This window comes from Chelonia mydas, chromosome 2, assembly GCF_015237465.2.
Source record: "Chelonia mydas isolate rCheMyd1 chromosome 2, rCheMyd1.pri.v2, whole genome shotgun sequence".
Lineage (NCBI taxonomy): Eukaryota > Metazoa > Chordata > Testudines > Cheloniidae > Chelonia > Chelonia mydas.
In genome coordinates this window covers 51280058-51305605 of record NC_057850.1, presented here as the reverse complement: position 1 = coordinate 51305605, position 25548 = coordinate 51280058, and the positions used below count along the sequence as shown (strand labels likewise).

At 45.8% G+C, this 25548-nt stretch overlaps 2 protein-coding genes across 2 annotated transcripts in view; one reads left to right on the top strand and one right to left on the bottom strand.

Moving 5' to 3' along the window:
• Positions 1-9979: 9979 nt before the first annotated feature.
• On the bottom strand, positions 9980-12450 carry LOC122464442 (zinc finger protein with KRAB and SCAN domains 2-like). The gene is made up of 2 exons (XM_043539435.1): positions 12420-12450; positions 9980-10839 (listed from the first exon to the last, which is right to left on the bottom strand). Exon 2 carries the CDS (start codon positions 10831-10833, stop codon positions 10198-10200), a length of 636 nt encoding a protein of 211 aa, XP_043395370.1. The 5' UTR covers positions 10834-10839; positions 12420-12450; the 3' UTR covers positions 9980-10197.
• A 69-nt stretch (positions 12451-12519) lies between these two features.
• ZBTB10 (zinc finger and BTB domain containing 10) overlaps positions 12520-25548 on the top strand; it is a 35259-nt gene continuing 22230 nt past the window's right edge. The window contains 2 exon segments of the mRNA XM_007052964.4: positions 12520-13125; positions 13127-13771. Coding sequence (XP_007053026.3) covers positions 12784-13125; positions 13127-13771 — 987 coding nt within the window. The 5' untranslated portion in view covers positions 12520-12783.

The following is a 25548-nucleotide window of genomic DNA, read 5'->3' as shown; positions in this document are numbered from 1 at the left end:
AGAAAAGCAAACAACAGAAGATTTTAGACACTTAAAAGAACTACACACTCTGAAGATGGTGTTGCCTTGCCTGACAGCTCTATATGAGCTCAGCTATAGAGAGGAAAGTGATCTATTGGGTGGAAGAATTTGCCACTCTCTCCAAGTAAAATGGTCATTTTTATTTATCTATTTATTTATTTACATTTTTATGTCGCCCCCTCCCTCCCCAAATATATTATTCAAAATGACTAAACCAAGGTCTAGGTTCTTCTTTGAAGAAATTTTAAATATAATCATGCTAAGACATAGAAACATAGTTCACTGATTGAGAAGTTAGTCGGTAGTAATGCGAGGGCGATCCACAACCTCCAAAGAACGGACGCAGAAGTCTTTCCCAACTGCCCTTCTCCAGAGATGCCACTGCAACTGAAGGCTGGTATTTTATTTTTTAATTAATGAAATGGAAGCTAAGCCTGGGACCTGTTCATCTGTCCCACTAGGGGTATATGCAGTCAGAGTTATTGTACACCTGATAGCCCCTGTGGAAAATGTGGCCTCAGTTGCGGCACATGCACAGATTCAGCAAAGGTAATTATTGTTCATGGGGTACAGGAACTTTCCTCGCACCCAAGTTGGAATTTATAAGCCAGATTCGCTGGTATGTTCTGGTTGCTTTGTGCCACTCCAATGATGCAAAGCAGCCATAAACCTGGTCCGAGTGAATCTAGTCCTATTTATTTAGCCATTTCACACAGCTGGTCAGCCTTTTCCCAGAGCAGGTCAGCCCACTTCACAGCCAGCAATTGCCAAGGCCACAAATATTTTCTTCTGAATAGGATCATGGATTGTTATAAAATTAGAGGATTGGGCCAAAAGAAATCTGATGAGGTTCAACAAGGACAAGTGCAGAGTCCTGCACTTGGGATGGAAGAATCCCGTGCACTGCTACAGACTAGGGACCGAATGGCTCGGCAGCAGTTCTGCAGAAAAGGACCTAGGGGTTACAGTGGACGAGAAGCTGAATATGAGTCAACAGTGTGCTCTTGTTGCCAAGATGGCCAATGGCATTTTGGGATGTATAAGTAGAGGCATTGCCAGCAGATCAAGGGACGTGATCGTTCCCCTCTATTCGACATTGGTGAGGCCTCATCTGGAGTACTGTGTCCAGTTTTGGGCCCCACACTACAAGAAGGATGTGAAAAAATTGGAAAACATCCAGTGGAGGGCAACAAAAATGATTAGAGGACTGGAACACATGACTTATGAGGAGAGGCTGAGGGAACTGGGATTGTTTAGTCTGCAGAAGAGAAGAATGAGGGGGGATTTGATAGCTGCTTTCAACTACCTGAAAGGGGGTTCCAAAGAGGATGGATCTAGACTGTTCTCAGTGGTAGCAGACGACAGAACGAGGAGTAATGGTCTCAAGTTGCAGTGGGGGAGGTTTAGGTTGGATATTAGGAAAAAAATTTTCACTAGGAGGATGATGAAGCACTGGAATGGGTTACCTAGAGAGGTGGTGGAATCTCCTTCCTTTGAAGTTTTTAAGGTCAGGCTTGACTAAGCCCTGGCTGGGATGATTTAGTTGGGGATTGGTCCTGCTTTGAGCAGGGGGTTGGACTAGATGACCTCCTGAGGCCCCTTCCAACCCTGATATTCTATGATTCTGTGATTGTTTATTAATTAATTATGATGATAGTATTACTCTAATGCAGCAAGTATAGAGCCCTTTAACTTGTGCCTCTGGGCTGGGAATCCCTGTTGGCATTCCATGTTAGGGAAGGACACAGTGACTGGCTTGGAGAGTTCCATGACAGTTGGGAAATGGCGGTTGGGGAGAGGGACTGTATCAGGGTATGTCTGCACTACAAGTGCTCCAGTGACAAAGCTGCAGCTATGCCGCTGTAGCGTAGACACTTACTACAGTGATGGAAGTAGCCAAGAGGCAGTAGCTAGGTCAATGAAAAAATTCTTCCATCGGCCTACCATCTATAGTGGGGGTTAGGTCGATCTAACTACTGTCGCACAGGGTGTGAAACTTTTCACAGCCCTGAGCGATTTAGCTAAGTTTCCCTACGATTTAGGTGTTGACCAGCCCAATGTCCAAGGAACCAGGCTTTGTTGTGGCTCCTCTTCCAGGGTATATGAGCCTTGTTTGACGATTAGGAGGGGAGGAAGAGAAAGTGAAGTGGGTAGAAAGATTAGAGTAGGGCAAGCTTAAGCAGAGAGAAACAAAGCTATTCAACAAAGTTAATGTAACATGGAAACAGAATTTGGTTCCCTGCTCCAGGGTAGTGGAAAGGGAAATGAGAGGAGCCTTTGGAATAAGACAGCTTCAGACACAGGAGAGTAGTAAAGAGTAATATCATTAGCTTTGGCTACATGAGATATGGGGTGAGTGGGATGTGGGGAGAGAGGATGTGTTTCCAAAGACCACAGATGGATTTCGACAACTGTTCTGAACACAGTTTGGCCTTCTGTATGTCAACAACCAAACCAGCTTCCAAACTGGGGCAGGAGGGAGCCAGGTTTGAAATGTGCTATCCAACAACGTGGGTCTTTTCTACAGTGTGGATATGCCCAATTATCCCTGGGAAGGGGAGATTTGGTAAAAGGCATCACCTGCAGAGGATTTTGAGAATGAAAGAGGAGAAAAGAACTACAGCTGCCATGGCTGAGCCACACATGAGGTGGCGGCAGCAGCAGCAGAAGCTATGAGAAGGATATCATTATGCTATCTATCATATACACGGGTGAGTACTGACATAGCTCCTTATTGGCCAGGCATCTGCCTCTCTGGTAACGTACTTCACCCAACAAAGAAGGGATCTGTTAAACCTGTTTTGATTATCTGACAGTAAAATATATTGTTAAAATACAGTTATTTTAAGAAATGTTAATGCTTCTGCAGAAGGGCGATAGTTATCGTTAAAGTTGTGTTATTGGATTCAATAATGAACACAATGGCCCAGATCCACAGAGGTATTTAGGGTCCTAATTTCCATTGAAATCAGCGGAAATTAGGAGCCCAAATATCTTTGTGGATTTGGGCCAATTTTTTGCAGATACAGACTAACACGGCTGCTACTCTGAAAATTGACTTCAGTGGGATCAGGATTTCACCCATTAGTAACCATTTTGCTTTGTGTTGCTCTCTTGCCCCATTGTAAAAAAGGAATTCTTAGACAGTGGGATAGTGAGGATCACATTTAAATAAACAGGTTTCAGAGTAGCAGCCGTGTTAGCGTGTATCCGCAAAAAGAACAGGAGTACTTGTGGCACCTAGAGACTAACAAATTTATTCGAGCATAAGTTTTCGTGGGCTACAGCCTACTTCATCGCATGCATAGAATGGAACATATAGTAAGAAGATATATATATATATATATATATATATATACACATACAGAGAAGGTGGAAGTTGCCATGCAAACTGCAAGAGGCTAATTAATTAAGATGAGCTATTACCAGCAGGAGAAAAAAACTTTTGTAGTGATAATCAAGATGGCCCATTTAGGTAGTTGACAAGAAGGTGTGAGGATACTTAACTTAAGGAAATAGATTCAATATATGTAATCACTCAGCCACTCCCAGTCTCTATTCAAACCCAAGTTAATGGTATCTAGTTTGCATATTAATTCAAGCTCAGCAGTTTCTCATTGGAGTCTGTTTTTGAAGCTTTTCTGTTGCAAAGTTGCCACCCTTAAGTCTTTTACTGAGTGGCCAGAAAGGTTGAAGAGTTCTCCTACCGGCTTTTGAATGTTATGATTCCTGATGTCAGATTTGTGTCCATTTATTCTTTTGCGTAGAGACTGTCCAGTTTGGCCAATGTACATGGCAGAGGGGCATTGCTGGCACATGATGGCATATATCACATTGGTAGATGTGCAGGTGAATGAGCCCCTGATGTCGTGGCTAATGTGGTTAGGTCCTATGATGGTGTCACTTCAATAAATATGTGGACAGAGTTGGCATCAGGCTTTGTTGCAAGGACAGGTTCCTGGGTTAGTGTTTTTGTTGTGTGGTGTGTGGTTGCTGGACAGTATTTGCTTCAGGTTGGGGGGGCTGTCTGTAAGCGAGGTCTGGTCTGTCTCCCAAGATCTGTGAGAGTGAGGGATCATTTTTCAGGATAGGTTGTAAATCTTTGATGATGCACTGGAGAGGTTTTAGTTGGGGGCTGAAGGTGACAGCTAGTGGTGTTCTGTTATTTTTTTTGTTGGGCCTGTCCTGTATGTGTATATATATATCTTCTTACTATATGTTCCATTCTATGCATCCGATGAAGTGGGCTGTAGCCCACGAAAGCTTATGCTCTAATAAATTTGTTAGTCTCTAAGGTGCCACAAGTACTCCTGTTCTATTTAAATAAACAGATTATCTCATGGACTAGCCTCTCTCCTGTTCACTGTTGTGTGGACTTTTGTGAGCTGCTCAGTGATTCTTTCCCAGTGAATTGTGGGTGTAGACCAGCACTGAGAGAGTGGTTCTGGGAGGTGTGAACTGCCCAGGCCATCTCACTTAAGACCCTATGGACTCCATGATTCTATGGCCTTAGAATCTGTCATTTTTCCAAGATATCATAGAATTGAGCATTTTTGCTGCAGAATTCATTCTTTTGCAGCAGACAGCCATCCAGCATTTTTTTCTGTCTCCCTGCTCTGCTGAGAACTGCCTGCAATTTTCCCACAAGTGGAAATTAATTGGATTAAAGTGCATGCTCTCTTTAGTGTTCTGTTGTATAGAACCAGGCCAAAGATGAATTAGGAGGCTAGAGTCCAGTTTGCAGGGAGCAAGAGGAGCTGGATGTTAACCCTAATAACAGCTAGGTTTCCTAGAGAGTAGAAGTAGCATCTGAGGCCTGAGGTGCTGAGAAGATGAACCACTGAAACTTACATCCTCCTCCCTTCTCTGGTATGTATGGGATGAAGGAAGGAGATTTTGAGCTGTATCACCAAGACAATGGTTTAACTACTGAAGTCCAACTAGCTTAGCTGTCTAGAGAACACATAGAAGAAAATACATAATCAGAAATAATCTTTGCTGAAAATAATCATTGACCAATTTTACATCAATGAGTATTTTCAACTATGAACCATAGTTGTGTGTATGTCTCGCATGGGAAGGATGAAAATGAAGGGTATTTAATGGAGACATTTAATGGAGAAATAATAATTTAACATTATCACAGAATTTAGGAGTCCTGCAGAATTATAGAATGCTTGCAGCAGGATTTGGTCCCATTATGCCATGAAGCACACAGTGTCCTTTTGATAGCTCTTCCATCTTGGCCCAGTTCCCTGGGGATATTGAGAATTGTTTCCACATTGTAACTTATGTTTGAACCATTTGCTGAATTGTGTTGGGACTTGACCTATATGGTACAATTAGAGCTATGTGAGAACCAGAATTTCCATTTCATAGGAAATTCCACAATTTCAAAAATTGTTTTTGTTTTGAATCAGAATGGAACGCTGAAATTTGAAATTTTCTGCAAAATTAAATTTTTGAATTATTTTTGTTTTGGGTCAAACAAAATGTTTCATTTCAGTGTTGACTTTTTATTATATATTATAATTTATAAAGTAATATAAAATAAATTTGGAATTTGTTTCAAAATTAAAAACTGAACATTCCATTCTGAAAATGTCAAAATGGGATGCTTCATCATTATCAAAATGCTTCATTTTGATTTTTTTTTTTTTCAAAACAAAATTTTGTCAAAATTTTGACATGTTCCCATGGAAAGTTTTGAATTCAATTAAACAGTATTTTCTGACAGAAAAACATTCTAGTTAGTATACGTGGAGCTTATTGTCTTCTATACTTTGCAATACAAAGCTTATGTTTCTTCATCCTGGGGTCCATATGACCCTGCCTTGCCTCTCTCTGACTGTTTGTCACCTATTCAATATTTTCCACCACTTTCCTATCTCCTCTTATAGATTCAAGTAGTTTCCACAATTCTTGTAGCTGTATGACAATGCATTGTATGATTTCTTTGTTTCTCCAGAGAATCTATGGAATTATAGTAAGACCCCCTTAAGCTTTTAACCTCCAATACTAGGAATCCAGTCAATACAGTGTCTTTCTGAACTCAATTGTACTACTACTCCTGAGGACAGTGTTAAACTACTTATCTGTCTGAATCCTCTCAGAGTTGTGAAGGGGAGTTAGTATTTTCAATTACCGATTTTTCTCATGATCTCACCTTAGCATATGAATATTATTTAGGCAACTATTATATTTAGAATTTGGGCAGTGCTCTGCTTCCCATTCATTGACTAATTAAAATACAATTCCCATTGATTTTGATTTGCCTATGCTGGGACCTCTCCCTTAGTTTTCAAACTTAATGCTACCCTTTTTCAACCCTATCATTTATATCATTTGTGAACTGATCCATTTTGTTGGTTGGGAGATCTGACTTGAGAGCCACTGAATTGTCTTTTATACCAGATTCCTTGGTGCTGTTTGAGTTTGCATAATTTAGCCAAATTGATTCTTTTGGACTGAATTTTAATTATTTTGCCTCTTTGATTTTAATTAATTGCCTATTTAAAAGTATTTTACCTTTTAGTATAAAATGTTTAATACTAAAATGTCTTGTGATAGTGCCCTATAAGCAAAGACTTAAAGCAAAAACTCTGTTCTCTAACACTGTGCCATGTGTTGCAGAATTTTGTGCTAAAAACATAACTGCATTATAGAAAGTGGTGGTCGGGGAAATGGGAGGTTTTGGCAGCTGGAGAGGAGACAATTGGGTTTCTGGCACCTGGGAAGGTCTGGAAGTCAGTTTGGAACAAGCACATTAGTTGGATGTTTTGTGTGACATTTGGATTGTCATAGGTCTTGTCTACACTACAGACCTATATCAGTATAACTATGTTGCTCAGGGATGTGAAAAATCCACACCCCTGAATGATGTAGTTATACTGACCTAACCCCATCATGTAGATGCTATGTCAGCGGGAGAGCTCCTCCTGCCAACATAGCTACCACCTCTTGGGGAGGTAGATTAACTACACTGACAGGAAAGCTCTCTCCCATCAGTTTAGAGCATCTTCTTTAAAGCACTGTAGCTGCACGGATGCAGCATTTTAAGGGCACGTCTATACTTAAAACACTGCAGTGGCACAGCTGCACCAATGCAGCTGTGCCACTCTAGCACTTTAATAAAGACGCTCTAAGCCGAGGGGAGAGAGCTTTCCCATCAGCGTAGTTAATCCTCCTCCCCAAGAGGAAACAGTTATGTCCATATGGGGATGTTAGGTTGGTATAACTACATCACCCTGAGTGATGTAGTTATACTGATATAGGTCTGTAGTGCAGACCAGACCTAAGGGCATGGCTACACTTGCAGCTGTAGAGCGCTGTGAGTTAAACCCGCCTTCGTACAGCGCAGTAGGGAAAGCACTGCAGTCTGTCCACACTGTCAGCTGCAAGCGCACTGGCGTGGCCACATTTGTGGCACTTGCAGTGGCATTGGGAGCGGTGCGTTGTGGGTAGCTATCCCACAGAGCACCACTTCCCATTCTGGCACCGTGGCTTGTGTGAAGGGGGCTGGGAGTGCGGGGGCATTCTGGGTCCTGACCCAGTGCCCCGTGATGCATCGGTTCGCATCCCAGCATTCTCTTTGTTTCCGTCCACATTTGGCACCATCTTTCAACGGTTTTTGTACTGCGCGCTCTGTCTTCCCTTTCGGTCTGCGGGAATGGAGCCTGAACTGCTGAGGAATATGCTGACAAGTCTCGCCAGCATGTCACGTTTGGTAGTCGAGTTATGCCCTAAGAGCCAAAGCGACAGTGAGGACTCCGACGATATCGACTCAAGTAACGCAAATGACACGAGTTTGCTTGTGGCATTCACGGACATGCTCACCACCATGGAACACCACTTTTGGGCTTGGGAAACAAGCACTGAGTGGTGGGATCACATCGTCATGTAAGTCTGGGATGACAAGCAGTGGCTGCAGAACTTCTGGATGAGAAAAGCCACTTCCCTGGGACTGTGAGGAGCTTGCCCCTACCCTGTGGCACAAGGACACGAGATTGACAGCTGCCCTGATGGTGGAGAAGCGGGTAGCTATTGCAATCTGGAAGCTGGCAACTCGAGACAGCTGCTGCTCAGTCGCTAACCAGTTTGGAGTGGGGAAGTTGACCATTTGAATTGTGTTGATGCAAGTTTGCAGGGCCATTAGTCGCATCCTGCTCAGAAGAACCGTGAGTCCGGGTAACGTGCATGACATTGTGGCTGGCTTTGCACAAATGGATTTCCCTAACTGCAGAGGGGTGATAGATGGGACGCATATTCCAATTCTGGCACCAGCCCACCTAACCTCCGAGTATGTTAATTGGAAGGGCTATTTCTCTATGGTTCTCCAGGCGCTTATGGATCACCGTAGGCATTTCATTGATATTAACGCAGGCTGGCGCGGAAAGGTGCATGACGCACATGTCTTTCGTAACACTGGCCTGTTCAGGAAGCTGCAAGCTGGGACTTTTTTCTCATACCAGAAGATCACCGTAGGGGAAGTCGAAATGCCCATTGTAATCCTTGGATGCCATGGCTCATGAAACCCTACACAGGGAGCCTTGACAGCAGCAAGGAGCGGTTCAACAACAGGCTGAGCCAGTGCAGAATGACTGTGGAGTGTGCTTATGGCCGTTTAAAGGGTCGCTGGCGCTCTCTGTATGGGAAGCTGGACCTGGCCGATAACAGCATCCCCGCAGTTATATCAGCGTGCTGTACCCTCCATAACATTTGTGAAGGGAAGGGTGAAAGATTCACTCAGGCATGGAACTTGGAGGTTCAACACCTGGAGGCTGAATTTGAACAGCCAGAGAGCGGGCTATTAGAGGGGCCCAGCGTGCGGCTGCAAGGATTAGGGATGCCTTGAGGGAGCAATTTGAGGCTGAAAGCCAACAGTAATGTCTGGTGTGGTGCCCTGCCTGGGAATGACGTGTGGTAGGAATCTATGTGTGCTACGTATGATACACTGACTTGCAGTACCTGTTGCTTTCCTGGGCTAAGTTTTCTTTTACGTTATGCAATAATAAAGAATGTTTTCAAAGCCAAAAAATCAATTTATTGAAAAGAAACACAACACAACTGCTTGGGAAACACAAAGGGCAAGAGGGTGGGGTGGGGAACGGTACAATCACAGATTTGCGTATGTCCTGTCTGGAGTTTGTGCAATGCGTGCTGCACTTCAGGATGGCTATACTGCATGGTGATGGGGGCTAAGTGCAGTGAGTAAGGGTCGTATTTTTCCGGGCTGGGTGGTGAAGCAACAGGTGTTGGAGGCAGCAGGTGGCGGTAAGAACCTGGATGTTGGGGAAAGTGGTTTGGAAGTGACATGGTGGCACAAGCGAAACAGTTTTGGGACAAGTGCTGCAGGGGGGGCGGGCGCGGTAGTGCTCTGCCTGCATGGCTACGAGCACCTGGATCGAGTCTGCTTGGCGCTCCATGATGCTTATTAGCCACTCTGTGCTTTGGTGCTGGCAATCCGCATTCTGCTGGCGGACCCTCCTTTCACTCTCCTGCCACTCCTGCACTTTTTTATTTTCATTAGTTGAATGCTGCATGACTTCATGCAATATGTCCTCTTTGCTTCTACGTGGCCTCTTCCTTATTCTTTGCAGCCTCTTGGCCGTTGATAACATGGACGGCTGAGATCTCAAGGTTGCATCTGTAAAGGCAAAATGCAACACTTAACAGAGGCAGCATTGTTCACACCAGACAGAGCAATGATTCCCCTGTACTCAAGGGCAAGCACAGTCTACACAATAACATAATTTGCCTGTCCCAAAGCAAGCGCACATAACCCACAGGAGCCCCAAAATGGTGAGTAAGCACAGGATCAAGTGTGACTGATTGTTTCACCGTTGTACTGGCCTCTGGGTTTCTGTGCCTTGGGGAGAGCCAAAAGCGGCAGGGGGCCCCTATACTGAACACTGTCCCCACATTTTCCACAGGAGTTCATCCTGGAAGATATCTCGCTGCTGGGGGTGACCAGGGAAGCAAGGGAGGGTCTTCTACTGCAATGCGTCTTCCACCCTGGCCCATATGTAGCTTGTCTGTGTGCAGCAATGGTTCCCCCGCCCCTTATGGCACAGTGTCCCGGACAAGTTAGCCTTACTGGGACAAGGACCACGGTGGCGCTCCCAAAAAACCTGCACAAGTGCATTGTCCAAGTTCTGGCTGAGACCTCTGAAGAGATCACTGAGGCCAATTACTGTGATGTGAGGGAGCACATCGATGCCCTATTCCACATCCAGGCATGCGAGCAGCCCTAACCCTCCTCGCCCCAAGAGCCCGCACCGAATAACTTCCTTCCCAAAATAAAAGCCGCTTACCAGGAACCTCCTCTGGTGTTTGTCCTTCCCCAAGCACTGGCCGCCGTGACTGGCTACCTTCCTCCTGGCTTGAGAACAGCTCCTGGCTGCATGCATCTAGGGATTCCGGGGTGTCTTCCTCCTCCGGAGCACCCTCGCTCCCGCTTTGCTGCTCCTCCTGCCTTGCTGCACTGGCCTCTGAGGTGTTCATGGTGGTACTTGGCATGGAGGTGGGGTCGCCCCCAAGTATTGCGTCCAGCTCTTTATAAAAATTGCAGGTCGCGGCAGCAGCACCGGAGTGGCTGTTTGCATTCCGCAGCTCCTTCACTTTAACCCTGCACTGCAGTGCGTCCTGGTCATGGCCCCTTTCCAGCATGGCCCTTGATATCTGCCTGAAGATATCATAATTCCTGCGGATGGAGCGCAGCTGGGACTGGACAGCTTCCTCTCCCCAAACACTGATGAGGTCCAGCACCTCGCCATTGCTCCATATTGGGGATTGCCTGGCACATGGAGGCATGGTCACCTGGAAAGATTTGCAGAGAGCACTCCATGCCAGGCTGAGCAAACAGGAAGGGGATTTTCAAAATTCCCAGAGAATTTAAAGGGCAGGTCTGATGGTTGGTCACCTGAGGGTAGGGCAGTAGAGTTCAAAGTGATGACCAGAGTGGCTAGAACAGGCATTGTGGGATACTTGCGGAGGCCGATCACAGTGCAATAACAGACCAGGGCATCCACACTGGCTTCACGGCACTCCAGCAGTGGCGCAGCAAACGTTATTCCACTCACCGAGGTACAGTACCAGCAGCGATGTAGCCACGGAGACAGAGCGTTCTACGTGCCTTGCCAGTGTGGACAGGTAGTGAGCTAGGGCACCCGGGGCTCCTTTATTGCGCTGTAACTCGCAAGTGTAGCCAAGCCCTAAGTGTAGACTTGCTCATGATTATGCAAAGTTAACACCCCGCTACAATAAATGGAGCAATTCAGAGCTATTGTTTCAGGTAGGGTTGCCAATTTTGGTTGGGCCCTATTCCTGGAGATTTCATCACTTAACATAATCTTTAATTAAAGATTCATCTTTAATTCCTGGAGACTTCAGGACAATCCTGGGGGGTTGGCAACACTTCCAGGCCATGTGCAGTATCAAGCAAATTTGACAATATCGGCTTATTTTGGTTCGTTTTCAAGGTGGGTTTTTTTCTCACAATTATGAAGTCTAGAAATGATTTTTCCCCGCAAAAGTGTTTAAATTCTGTGCAAGAAATAGAGTCTGCTACAAATTGTCAGTGACTGTGGTATTGCAGAGTAGATAGGGCCCTGACTATTTTACAGGGTGAACTTTAGGTCTGTGTCCATAAACACAGCACTCAAGTGGAAAGGAATTAAGAAATGCTAGCTTGATTTTGGGTGAGGTTAGAAACCACATGCAGCAGGGACTGCTGTGAAAGCTACCAGTCCATTATTATAACCAATATAACCTGTGTTTTCAGATTTGTTAATGATTACTGCCTCAGTGCACAGTGCACACTGAGACCATTGACCCGCTCACCCCTCCCTTCCCCTGTACTGGATTCTGGAACCCAGGTAATCTATGGCATTAGAGTGTATGGCTGCGCAGGTATAAACAGGCAGGGCGCTCTATAATTGGCGGTGCATGATGTAACAGCCATGGCAATCATCCCCACTCAGTTCAGCACGTGTGTGACCTTTTCTTTGCATTCCCATTTCACAACAAGCGCAAGTAGCTTAGGCACTCGGGGCAGTACATTTCGGAGCAATTACCCGCGCCTGGCACACTGTACCGCGGAGGCGGACGGTGTGTCGCCACCATCGCCTACAATAAGAAGTCAGGGCCCTGCAGGCACCCTTTCTGAGCCACAATATGGGGCTCGGGATGCTTAGGCCACCCTAGGTGGGCTACAGCTCGATGGGCACCTCATGGCTACAGATGGCAGCATAAGGAAAAAGAGCGAGTCAGAGGTGGGGGGAAGGCAGGGAGCTGCGCTGTGCTCTGGGGGTGGGGAGCTGCGCTGTGCTCTGGGGGTGGGGAGCGCGGGGAGGGGGAGAAGGAGGTGCAGGGAGCGCTGACTAGAACCTGACACTCACCAGCTGTTCGGCCTCCCGCTCTCTTTCCCTCTTCCTCCCCCGCCCGCTCTACCCTCCCTCCCCCCTCGGTGGCTGTCCCGGTGCATTGTGGGAGTAGTCCGTTGTTCATTTGCCATTCGACCTGGGCCGGGGCCTGTCGGGACGGAAGCGCTGCCGAGCCGGATCCATTGTGGGGAGCCTGCGGCGGTAGAGGCCAGACCCGGGGCCGGACTTGCCCCTTTGTCTCTCTTTGTTCCCTGGGCAGGCCGGGTCCCAGTTTCCCCGTCAGCGGGCAGAACAGTCGGTCGGTCGGGGAGCGGCGGTCGCGAGTCAGAGCGCGAGGCCGGGGGGCGCGAGGCGGACGGGGGGCGCGCGCGCGCGCGCCATGTTCGCGGAGATGAACCGCAGGACGCTGGCGTTCCGGGCTGGCGGCCTGGTCACCGCGGCGGCCGCAGCGGCGGCCGGCGGAGCCGCCGGGGGCGGCTCCTCGAACAATAACAACGGGGGTAACCCGGCCGAGGCCTGGGCCCGGCAAGACCCCGAGCAGCTGAATGGGCGGGGGGCTGACGAGGAAGTGGAGCTGGAGGGGCTGGAGGCCGAGGAGCTGGAGGCCGCCGCCGAGGGGAAGGAGCTGCTGTTGTTGCCCCCGCCCCAGGACGCAGTCTCCCCTGCGGCCGCCAGCGGCCCCATGTTCGCCGAGAGGAACCGCAGGACTCTGGCCTTTCGGGGGGGGCGGCGGAGGGCTCCTCTCCGGCCCCTCCGCCGCTAACAATGGCTGCGAGGCCCCTGCCTGGCCGCGGAGGCACTTCAATGGGCGGGGGGCGGACGAGGAGCTGGAGTTGGAGGGTGCCGAAGGCCTGGAGCCCGAGGGCCTGCTGGAGGGCAAGGACCTGGTCCAGGACGGGGGCTCCCTGAGCGACAGCAGTGACGACGAAGAGGACGGCGAGGGGGGCAGCTTGGGCGACGGCAGCGGCGCCGAGGGCGGCAGCTGTAGCAGCAGCAGGCGGTCTGGAGGCGATGGGGGGGACGAGGCGGAGGGCAGCAGCGTGGGCGCGGGGGAGGGGGAGAGCATCAAGCATTTCCCGCTAGCGGCCAGGCCCAAGTCCCTGCTGCAGAAGCTGCACGTCTCCTTCCAGGGCTCCTGGCTCAAGGAGTTCCCATGGCTGCACTACTGCCAGGAGACCGGCCTCATGTCCTGCGCGTGGTGCACCGCCGCCGCCTCTGCCCCCACCGACATCAGCATGGCTGGCGGAGGCGGTGCGGGGGGGCACGACGAGCTCTGCAAGGGCACCCGCAACTACAAACGAGCCCTGCTTCTCAGGCACCACCTCTCCGCCGAGCACCGCCTCAACGAACCGGTCACTGCAGAGCAGGTACGTAGCCACAGGGGGTGGCACCCTCCCGGCCAGGGTAGTATTGGGTGGGGGTATCGCAGTTCCCTGTTTGAGACTAACTCTTTCACATGTCTGCATGCCCACGTGTGTAGTTTAAATGGCTTCCTCTGTCTCTCTCTGTCTGGGAGGAGTGCGGGGCACATTCTGCTCCAGTTCTTACACCTTCTGTCTCCAGTATGCTGATTACCCTGCGTTCTGTTTCAGGCTGAAGCATATAATAGGTCTCTCCAGGCCAGGGGTGCTGGAACAACTTTTATAGTGTGGGGTGTGGAGAGCTATTGAATCAAACTGTAAACCCTGTATATAATGGAATCCACTTCAAGCTAAGGCCCCTAGTTCCAGCACCTATGGTCCAGACACATTAGCTGGGGGTATATATAATAGTTTCAGTAGTCATATAGTTAGTTGTAGTTATACCTGGTTAATATAACTTAAGTGTTCAGGGATGGGTGACTTCTATTTTCATTTGTTAATTTTGTGATGATGATTTGGTGTCCTTAGGAGAAGAAAATTGTATGCACTTAAATGTGTTAATGCACTGATAGCTGCACGTAGTTTTTTATTCCTTCTTCTCCAGGGGAAAACGATGGCAGTGTCCCAAAAACAGCTATGTGCAAAATCCTCTAGCACGAAATCCGAAGGAATATTCGTTTTAGTATCTAGGGGCTGCATGGGGTGCTCGTATACGCTTTTGGACTTAGTTCTTTTTTTCCCAACATAGGTGACTTTAGATTTCATCTACTACTTTGCATAAAGAGTCTGCAATTGCATCAAGATAAACATGTGGTTTCCTGAAACCCTACTTAATATGCCACCTAACCCCTTTAATGCTTTGAAACTAGTGAGCTGTGTGCATCCCCAACCACCCTGAAAGCAAAAGCTGTTATCCTCTTATTGGCAAAGCCACTGACAACATTACTATTTTACGATAGCTACCAAGTGTCTAAAGGGTGTTTGAAATGTCAACAAATACATGTGCTTGACATAAAAGCTGTACTTTTTTAATTGGACATCGTGCTTAATTAACTGTCTACAATGAAAAAAGAACAGGAGGACTTGTGGCACCTTAGAGACTAACAAATTTATTTGAGCATAAGCTTTTGTGAACTACAGCTCACTTGATCGGATGCATGCAGATCAGATGAAGTGAGCTGTAGCTCACGAAAGCTTATGCTCAAATAAATGTGTTAGTCTCTAAGGTGCCACAAGTACTCCTTTTCTTTTTGCGGATACAGACTAACACAGCTGCTACTCCGAAACCTGTCTACAATGAGTACTTAATTTCCTTTGTCACTTGTGTTCTGACAGTATCCTACACTGTGGCTAAATTAACAATATAGTGAAGTAAATTGATCACAAAATGTAAGTCAAGCATAAGGAAAATAGTTTCTATTATATAGACTTGTCTAAAGGCATATCTGGAAAAATGGAAAGCCTTTGCACTTGTGGCAAAACCAGGTGTTCTAAATTTGAGCAGGATCTCAGGGTTTAAAGACAGGTATGGTAAGCAAATCTAGATGCCCCTGCAGTTTCAATTGGATAGGATATGTAGGTTTCACTTCATGTGAAACTTCCTATGCCCTGCTCCTGTGTTACAGTCCACCTCAGTGACTTCAGTTGTCTGAGCATTTTTGAATTATATACTATAAACTTCACCTTTAGTTGAAGTATCTTTATATCTTCCTAGTAAAAGCATTCTCAGAAACTTGATGCTTTGAGACTGCTAATGTGATCTGTCATGTAATTCTCACATATTTTGTCTCTTGTACTGTAATTTGAGGATTGTTCCTCTGTCTCCATTGTTTTGTCCTGATGTGTGTTAAATGACTAAAATTTCTATTTCCTTTCTGACAGTTTCCTTTGCTTTATTTCCTTACTCTTTGTGTTAACCTCTTTAGCAATCCTACAACTATTCCTATCCCTTCTTGTTTATACTTTAAAATTGTTTTTGGATTGTCATCTTGTAATGGTAAGTCTGGTGTAATTTATAGAAGTGGTATCTCTGTTCATTCTTGATATGTAACTGGATTTTGCTGCTTTTATATGTTAGGCTTTTAAAATTTTTTGTATAAAGGAAAATGTTTCTGCTATTGTCACCTTACCCAGGTGCACATGAAATGTATTTTAAGTAGTCATCTATCTTACAGCCTTCTTACTGCTTTCCTTCAGATTTGAACATTTTTTTGTATTCTATAGGAAGACCTTTAAACACTAAGGACAGATCCACAACTGGTATAGACTGTCATAGCTTCTGTTGAAGTTCTTTCAAGCTGTTGTTTACACCAGCCAAAGATCTGCACTTTGGTGTGCTGGGAATTTTCATAACATGAATCAGCCTTATCTGTTGTCTCTTCTGTAAACTGTCAGTCAGTGCTTGTCCACAAACTCTAAACACCGAGTAGATGGGATACAGTAACACTTCAATATTCTAAAGAGGGAGCAAACTGATCTTTTCAAACACTTCTAAATATAACAAGGCCTAAAATAAAAGTAGATTGCTTAATACACTTGAAATCTTCCCCAGGTTCCATACCTGCTCACTCAAATGAAAACATTTGCATTATGGTGTAACATCAGATTTTGCCTCTTTTGTACTATTTCTGAATAAGTGGGAACCCCTGCAGGGTAGCTTTAGAGCAGAGGTGGGTAAACTATGGCCCGCAGACCACATTCGGCCCCCGGGACTTTCCTGCCCAGCCCCTGAGCTCATGGCCCAGGAGGCTCGCCACCGGCCCCTCCCCTGCTGTTCCCTCCTCCCCCATAGCCTCAGCTTGCTGCGCCGCCGATGCAGTGTTCTGGGTGGCGGGCCTGTGAGCTCCTGGGGCAGCGCAGTTGCAGAGCCTGGCCTGACCCAGTGCTCTGTGCTGTGCAGCAACTTGACTGTGGCTCCAGCCAAGCGGCACGACTGTAGCGCCGCCAGCCACTGGTGCTCCAGGCAGTGCAGTAAGGGGACAGGGAGCCGGGGGTTGGATAGAGGCCAGGGGAGTTCGGGGGGAGTTGTCAGGGTGGGGAACAGGGGGGTTGAATGGGAGCAGGAGTCCTGGAGGGGCAGTCAGGAAGGAGCGGGGGTTGGATGGGGCGGCGGGAGGCAGTCAGGGGACAGGGAGAAGGGGTTGTTGGATGGGGCAGTCGGGGACAGGGAGAGGGAGGGGTTGGATGGGGCGGCGGGGGACAGTCAGGGAGGTCAGCGAGTGGGGGAGTGTGTGTGGATAGGGCAGGGGTCCCCGGGGCGGGGAAGGGCTCTCGGGGGCGAGAAGTGGGGGGGATAGGGGGTGGGAGCCAGGCCATGCTTGGCTACCAGCCATCCATACAATTTCCAAAACCCAATGCTGCCCTCAGGCCAAAGTTTGCCCGCCCCTGCTTTAGAGGATGGAACTTTCAAATGGAAGATACTGATCTCTGTATCCTTGCAGCAAAAAAAGAATCACAACAATGGTTCAAGTTTGACTTGTATGAATGTTCAAAAGAATAAATGGTTTTACTAGGTTGTCAAATCTCTTAAATCGCGTTCGCCATTAATCCCACATTTAATTAACAAACTATGGGGTTTTTTTCTGTTACTTTCTATTCCCATGTGTTATCGCATCCCTATCGTGTTTACATTTCTCTCCACCTCTAAATTTAATCTGGTAACACCAAAACAATATTCCTTTAAAAAAAAATTCCCTGATATCAAATATTTAGAACATTGGAATATTAAATAGGTAATTTGTGTTCCTTAGCATGTTTTTCCTAAATTTTTGAGGAAACATCATGGGGGGAGGAAGCCTTTTAAGAGTTAGTTAAAAGCTAGGAGAGATCTTACACAGTACACATGTATTCTTGACTTGACAAGCTTCAACTGCAGGGCATGTTTAACAGCTGCTAATAACAAACATATGGCATAATGCCACTGTTCAAGTGAGAAAAGGAAATTGTGGGTATTAGACACTAAAGCAGTGGAAACTTCTATAGATCTGTTGGGCAATAGACTCTCAAAAATGAAAGCAGTGATTTCAGGTTTTTTTTTTTTTAGAGATATACAGATCACAAAATACATCACAAGTGGTTGCCGCTGCTATAAATTCAAGGGTATTGTGAGTCCTTGCCTTTTACTGAGGCACCAATCTTAAGTCCTTTTTTCCCCTTTGTAAACTAGTTTTAAATAGTTACTATAGGCCAAAAATATGGCCTGCCTTTAAATTACTTATAGTATGTGGTAGACTTGGGTTTTCTACAGAAGAGTGCATTCTCATATAAGCATTAAAACGTGTTGATTTACAACTAAATAGAGCCTTTACACTAGATTTGGTATATCTTTTTGCTACTTAGGAGGGTAGGCTGTAACTGTGTACATTTATTTAAGCAATTATTTAGCTTAGTATTTTTAGATTCTTATTAATTGTACCTTTTAGTATGTTAGAAAATAGTGAATGTTATATTGCTTGTTTACTAGATAATTAGCTTTTTACTCATGATCTGTGTCAAGCTACGTTAGGATGGAAACTGAAATTTAATTAAATACACAAACAGCATATAAAATTTATATTAATTAAAACAAGCCCTTAATAAAGTACATGACCTATTGTGCCATGCTTATAAAGAAAAAAAGTTAGAATCAGAGGGAAATTATCTTTATATAGAAAAGCAGTCTTTAACTCAAAGATTTTAATAGAGGCTCCTGGAGTCAGCATTATTTTTTACTTAAATGTTTTAAGAAATTATAAGTTTAGGCCTTAACATATTTTTAGGCCATAACAAATTAATTTTTAAAAATAAATATGTACTATAATTTAAATAATGAAAAGTCTGATTTCAGTAAAAAAAAAAAAATCAGATTTATATCCACCTTGGGGTAGACTGACTCTTCAGGTTTTTAAAATGTGGACTCTTGCACTAGGACAGATTTATTTAGTTAATAAGTTTTGCAAAAATGTTTTACTCTGGTCTGTGTTCCTTTTGCTGCTGACGTAAATGCATGTGGTGGGGTACCAGTTTTCTTTTCCCTCTACTTAACACTTTTTAAAGTTATGGCTTTGCAGGTAACACCACGAAAGCTCCCTTTCAGTCTGAAATACGTTTTTGATTAAAGGCAGAAGTTCTCTGAAAGCAGAAGAATAGTTGATGTAGTATCACTTTTTTCCACAGGAACCATAATTGCCTCAGTGTCATGCAATCATGAATAGGAGGTGGTGTTTCATTCATAAATATGTTTGAGTATCCCCGTTTTAAGGATTACTTCCCCACCTTTACTTGCTGATTTAAAAGTAAGCTCTTTGAAGTAGGGATTGTCTTATATCTTCTATGGCGTTTTCCACCATGGGGCCCAACCTGATTGTGTCTGTTCAGTGCTACTGCAATATAAATGTTAAATAATAAGGCAAGGTCTGTGTGAGTGATGTTTAGGTGATGCTCCAACTCATGGCAGCTGACGGGAAAACATTTCGGAAGGTTTTGGCTAGAAAACTGTGGCCAGGAAATTACTACTCTCTCACTCTTCTGAAAGGGCTTGTTTGCGGGCAGTGTTTACTTGATGGGGAAAGAACTAACTAATTGGATAGAGGAAGGATGCTGCAAGGCAAACAAAGCAACATATGGAAGACTCTGAAAGGATAACTACTTCTCCATTACTCTTCATACACATATACAAGATGTGGTGCAAGAGCCTTTGGTCCTTTCCTGCTCCCAGGAGACAGCAGAGATTGATGCCAAACAAGTATCTCTGTGTGAGTTCAAGATCTCACTAATTTACTGCATTTTAAGAACATGTTTCTTTGGCGTCGCAATCATCTGCGCTTTGAGGAATTGCTACTTGTTAGATCATCCTATCTTATTCTGAATTAATCTGAAATGTCTTTGCATCTTCCTTCTTTTTTTTTTTTTTTTTTTTTTTTTATAAACTAATAGATGAATCGAGCTCCTTTAGGAGAGACCACATTAAGCACAAGTGTGCTGTGGGTATACATTGTGACAAATGGTTTCTTGACCAGTGTTTCTTTTCTGTAACTCTAGTTTCAAAATCCTTTGAGGACTTAGTTGCTGCAAGAAGTTGGGTACTCCGAGTGGGGAGTATCGCATGGTTCTGTGATAGAAGGTTTTGGGATATTATTGAGTGGATGTACCAAGGGTGTTCTAAGGTGTGGCTAAGAAAACCACATCCATTTCCAGTTATCACATTCATATTTCACTATTCTGCTTTTCTTTGCACACCTGGCATGTGGTCAGCTGTGAGGAGGGTGGTGATTTAGGAAAGTACAGAGTTGATTGAGTGCTACACCCAACACTGCTGCAGCGCAATCTTCCTTCCATTTCTGCCCCACTAAGGTAATAGCTGCTACCTAAAGAGAAGCAGCTAAAACTTGATTTATGAGAAGTCTTGGTCAGTCTTGCAGCCATCCTCTTCATGATCCACATTGGATTGAGTTTGAGAGCTACAAACGAAATACACAAGTTATTTGAGTGTTGTGGGAAATGATTTTAGTTTTGGTGCAAACCAACTATCTCTCTTGATGTCTTCCAGAAAGGCATCAGTTTTGATTTGAAGATCTGTTTTAGTCAAACACAAGTTATTGGGTTCAATACAGCGGTAACTGGATGAAATTTGGTATGTTACATAGGTCAGACTAGATGATAGGCATTAAAAAGTATGAATTATAGTTGGCAATGATAGTGTTTTTCTCTTCATGCTTTGATTACTGAAATTCTAGCCTGTGGCCACCTAAATCACTTCTCCAGAGTCCAGCCTGTTCTGAAACATCTGTGGCCCTTTCGTAACTGATAAATAGAAATAGAGTTGCATTAACCATGTCCTGAAAGACCATCTCTGACTGATCTGCTACAAAATTTCTGCTGCCTTCTTAGTATTCTTCATGGGAATACTCCATCTCCGTTAGGGCCACCCTGAATATCCCAGTCTGCCCTTTCCAATTTTCTCTCCAGTTCCTCCTTGTTCAGAGGATACTTCTTTGCTGTTGCCATATCATCTGTTGACTTCACCATCCCTTTTTGAAAATTCAGCTCAAAACTCTCCTGTCTGCTACTTACTGCTATAGGTCAATGCAGATAGTGGAAACCAGTAATACTTCACTGCCTGGTGCCTCTTTGCCTGCTATTATTCTTTCTCTTCAGTAATTGTTACAAGCCATTTTGCGATACCCTGATGAAAAATGGTGTATAAATGCAAAGCATGTAATTCCCTTGTTAACACTTGTTACACATTTAAATACTACTATAATAGCAAATCCTTTTGGAACATTTTTAAGATGCTTCCTGATTTAGTAATTCAGGCTTTTGTGGTATTTTAACACTTGCAGTAATCACCTTCAGTACTCTCTCCACTTGTTTTTTCTGAACTAATGGTGAAGGCTGCCTCTATAGAACCATAGAATAGTAGGACTGGAAGGGACCTGGCTGGAGAGGTCTTCTAGTCCAGTGGTTCCCAAACTTGTTCCGCCGCTTGTGCAGGGAAAGCCCCTGGCGGGCCGCGCCGGTTTGTTTACCTGCCGCGTCCGCAGGTTCGACTGATCGCGGCTCCCAGTGGCCGCGGTTCGCTGCTCCAGGCCAATGGGAGCCGCTGGAAGCGGCGGCCAGCATGTCCCTAGGCCTGTGCCACTTCCAGCGGCTCCCATTGGCCTGGAGCAGCGAACCGTGGCCACTGGGAGCCGCGATCGGCCGAACCTGAGGACACGGCAGGTAAACAAACCGGCGCGGCCCGCCAGGGGCTTTCCCCGCACAAACAGCGGAACAAGTTTGGGAACCACTGTTCTAATCCAGTCCTGTGCACTCATGGTGGGGTTAAGTATTCTCTAGACCAGGGATATCAAACTCAAATCACCACGAGGGCCACATGAGGACTAGTATATTGGCCCGAGGTCGGCAACACTGGAACCTTTTCATACAATGATACAAAAGTATAATCAAAAATGAAAAAAGAGTGATATATTATGCTATTAAAAGTCAATGTATTAACTTTTTAAAAACTGTACTGCAAAAAGTCAGTGCTAATATTGATAGTCATTTCATTTTTGGCCACTTAGCTGTCAGCATTTTGCATCAACTAGTCTCAAGGGCTGTGAAGGAAGGTTAGAAGCCCTGGTAAAATCGCTGTGTCGTTTGCATTCCTTCCAAATCTTTCCCTCACTGCTGTGCCTGAGATTTCAGCTAGGCAGTGACAATGTATATGAGATGCAATTTGCCTACAGACAAATCCTGCTAGGATTGTGCTGTAAGTGAATGTTCAGCCGCTCCAGCTTTTCTCTTCCCCCTGCTGCATCCCCAGGATTAGAGAATAGATGTTTTTAATTTAATTGTATTTCTCTCCTTTGGAGCTACTATCATTCTTGCAGTAACCCAACCCAAAACTCCCAGGGAGTTGAGCCAATATGACAAGAGTACAGATCAGAGAAGTACATTTACTAAAGCAATCTTAAATACTGATCCAGAAAAAGAGGAAGCATTCCCCAAGAGGGCCTGGCCCTTCACATGAAAATTACCCCAAGCAGGGTTTTTCCACTGGCAGCAGAACCACCAAGGAGAAGGGGACAGTCCCCCTGGAGGTGGGGGTGTACCAGCAAACGTCTGCAGAATGGCAAAGATAGATAGGCGGGGGAGCAGCTCGAATCTCTTTCAGGGAAACCTGCAGATCTCCAGGCTGGGATTTACCTTTGACTGTCCTGCAGGAAGCACGTTGATTAAGTCTTGCATTAGTGTTAAGAGAGGTAGAGGACTCTTGCAGCCTGCTCCTTCATGTGGATTGAGGTAGGGAAAATCCTGTCTTGGATTTCTGGGACAATTTGAAATGGCCTCTAGGGACTGCTCTTGGGTGGAGAATAACTGGATTTTGGAGGCCATCTGGAACTTTGTCTCTGTTTACAGCCTAGAGAGGAAAGTAACGTGGGCTGTTGGCCCATCTGGAATGGACTGTGCTCAACCCTAGTTAAAGCTGCTACTCAGGAAGTTGTACAGATGCCCTATTCCAACCCCTTCCCCAAATCACTGCCCCTGCCTTGCCTCTTCCCCGCTTCCTCCCCTGAGCATGCCATGTTCCTGCTCCTCGCCCCCCCTCCTGGAGCGTGCAAACAGCTGTTTGGCGGCAGCTGGGCAGGAAGCGCTGGGAGGTAGGCGGAGGAGCAGGGACGTGGCACATGGGGGGAGGAGGAGGGGTGCTTGGGCTGACTGCACCCACTGATTTTTCCCCAAGGGTGCTCCAGCCCCGGAGCACCCACAGAGTTGGCACCTATAGCGGGCCGGAGGAAATAACTTGGTGGGCCACATGCAGGCCTTGTGTTTGAGACCCCTAATCTAGACTATCCCTGACAGGTATTTGTCTAACCTCTTAATCTCCAATGATGAAGATTCCACCACCTCCCTAAGCAGTTTATGACAAACTTCCTGTCAGGGTGGCTAAGCACTGGAATAATGTCCAAACTAAACCATCTTTGCTGCAATTCAAGCCCATTGCTGCTTGTCCTAGCTTCAGAGGTTAAAGCAGGGGTGGGCAAACTGCGGCCTGTGAGTTGCACCATGCGGCTTGGGCATGCTCCGGCCGGGGCGCAGCATCAGGGGCTGCACCATGCAGCTGGGTCCCGCTCTGGTCAGGGCGCAGGGTCGGGGGCCGTACCACGTGGCTCCCGCAAGCCACAGCATGACTCCACTTCGGCTCCTGTGCGCTCCAGTGGCCCCTTCCGGTGCTCCAATGGGAGCTGTAAGGGCAATGCCTGCGGATGGGGCAGCGTGCAGAACCGCCTGGCCATGCCTCTGCATAGGAGCTGGAGGAGGGATATGCCACTGCTTCCGGGAGCTGCTTGAAGTAAGCACCTCTCGGAACCTGCACCCCCGATCCTCGCCCCAGCCCTGATCCCTCTTCCGCCCTCCAAACCCCTCAGTCCCAGCCCAGAGCACCCTCTACACCCCAAACTCTTCATCCCCACCCCAGAGCCTGCACCTCAACCCCAATTTTGTAAGCATTCATGGCCCCCCCATACAATTTCTATTCCCTGATGTGGCCTTCGGGCCGAAAAGTTTTCCCACCCCTTGGTTAAAGAGAATAATTTACCTTTCTCCTCCTTGTACAACCATTTATGTACTTGAACGCTGTTACCATATACTCTCTGTACCATTATCTAAAATCATTGATGAAGATATTGAACAGAACCGGACTGAGAACTGATCCCTGTGGAACCCCACTTGAATATGCCCTTCCAGCTTGACACTGAATCACTGATAATTACTCTCTGGGAACAGTTTTTTCCAACCAGTTATGCACCCATGTTATAGTAGCTCCATCTAGGTCGTATTTCCCTAGTTTGTTTAGGAGAAGGTCATTGCAAGACATTATCAAATACCTAAGTAAAGTCAAGATATGCCTCATCTACTGCTTTTTCCCATCCACAAAGCTAGTTACCCTATCAAAGAAAGGCATTAGATTGGTTTGCCATGATTTGTTGTTGACATATCCATCCTGACTGTTACTTATCGCCTTATTATTTTCTAGGTGTCTGCAAATTGATTGCTAGGTACTGAAGTTAAGCTGACTGGTCTGTAATTTCGTGGGTTGTCCTTATTCCCCTTTTTGTAGATTGGTATTGTATTTGCCATTGTCCAGTCCTCTGGAGTCTCACCTGTCGTCCATGATTTTTTTAAGATAATCACTAATGACTCATATCTCTTCAGTCACTCCTTGAGTATTCTAGGATATGTTTCACCAGGCCCTGGTAACTTGAAAACCTCTAATTTGTAACTTGTTCTTTCCCTATTTTAGCATCCCATCCTACCTCATTTTCACTGGTATTCGCTCTGTTAAACGTCCAATCACTACTAACCTTTTTGGTGAAAACTGAAACAGAAGTCATTTAGCACTTCTGCCATTTCTACATTTTCTGTTATTGTTCTCTCTTTACACCCCCCCTCCCCCCCCCCCCCCCTTGAGTAACAGACTACCCTGTCTTTGGTCTTCCTCATGTTTCTAATTTGTAGAATGATTTCTTGTTACCTTTTCTGTCTCTAGCAGGTTTAATCTAATTTTGTCCCTGCATACTTGTTACTTGTTTATAGTCATCCTTTGCAGTTTGACCTAGTTTCTGCTTTTTTTAGGATTCTTTTTTGAGTTTCAAATAATTGAAGAACTCCTTGTTAAGACAGGGAGGTCTCTTGCCATACTTCCTATCTTTCCTACACAGTTGGATAGTTTGCTCTTGTGCCCTTAATAATGTCTCTTGGAAAATCTGCCAGCTCTCTTGAACTGTTTTTCCCCTTAGACTTGCTTCCCATGGGATCTTACCTTCTTAAACTTCCCTGAGTTTGCTGAAGTCTGACTTCTTGAAATCCTTTATCTTTATTGTGCTGTTTTCCTTCTTACCATTCTGTAGAATCATGAACTCTATCGTATCATGATCGCTTTCACCCAAGCTGCCTTCCACTTTCAAATTCTCAACCAGTTCCTCTATTTGTCAAAATCTAGTCTAGAACAGCTTCTCCCCTGATGGCTTTCTCCCACATTCTGAAAGAAGAAGTTGTCTCCAATACATTCCAAGAACTTGCTGGATAATCTGTGCCCTGCTGTGTTGCCTGGGTAGTTGAAGTCTCCCATCACCACCAAGTCCTGTGCTTTGGATGATTTTGTTAGCTCTTTATAAACAAGCCTCATCCACCTCCTCTTCCTGGTTAGGTGGTCTGTAGTAGACCCCTAGCATGACATGACCTTTGCTTTTTACCCCTTTTATCCTTATCCAGAGACTTTCAACAAGTCTGTGTCCTATTTCTATCTCAACCTCATTCTA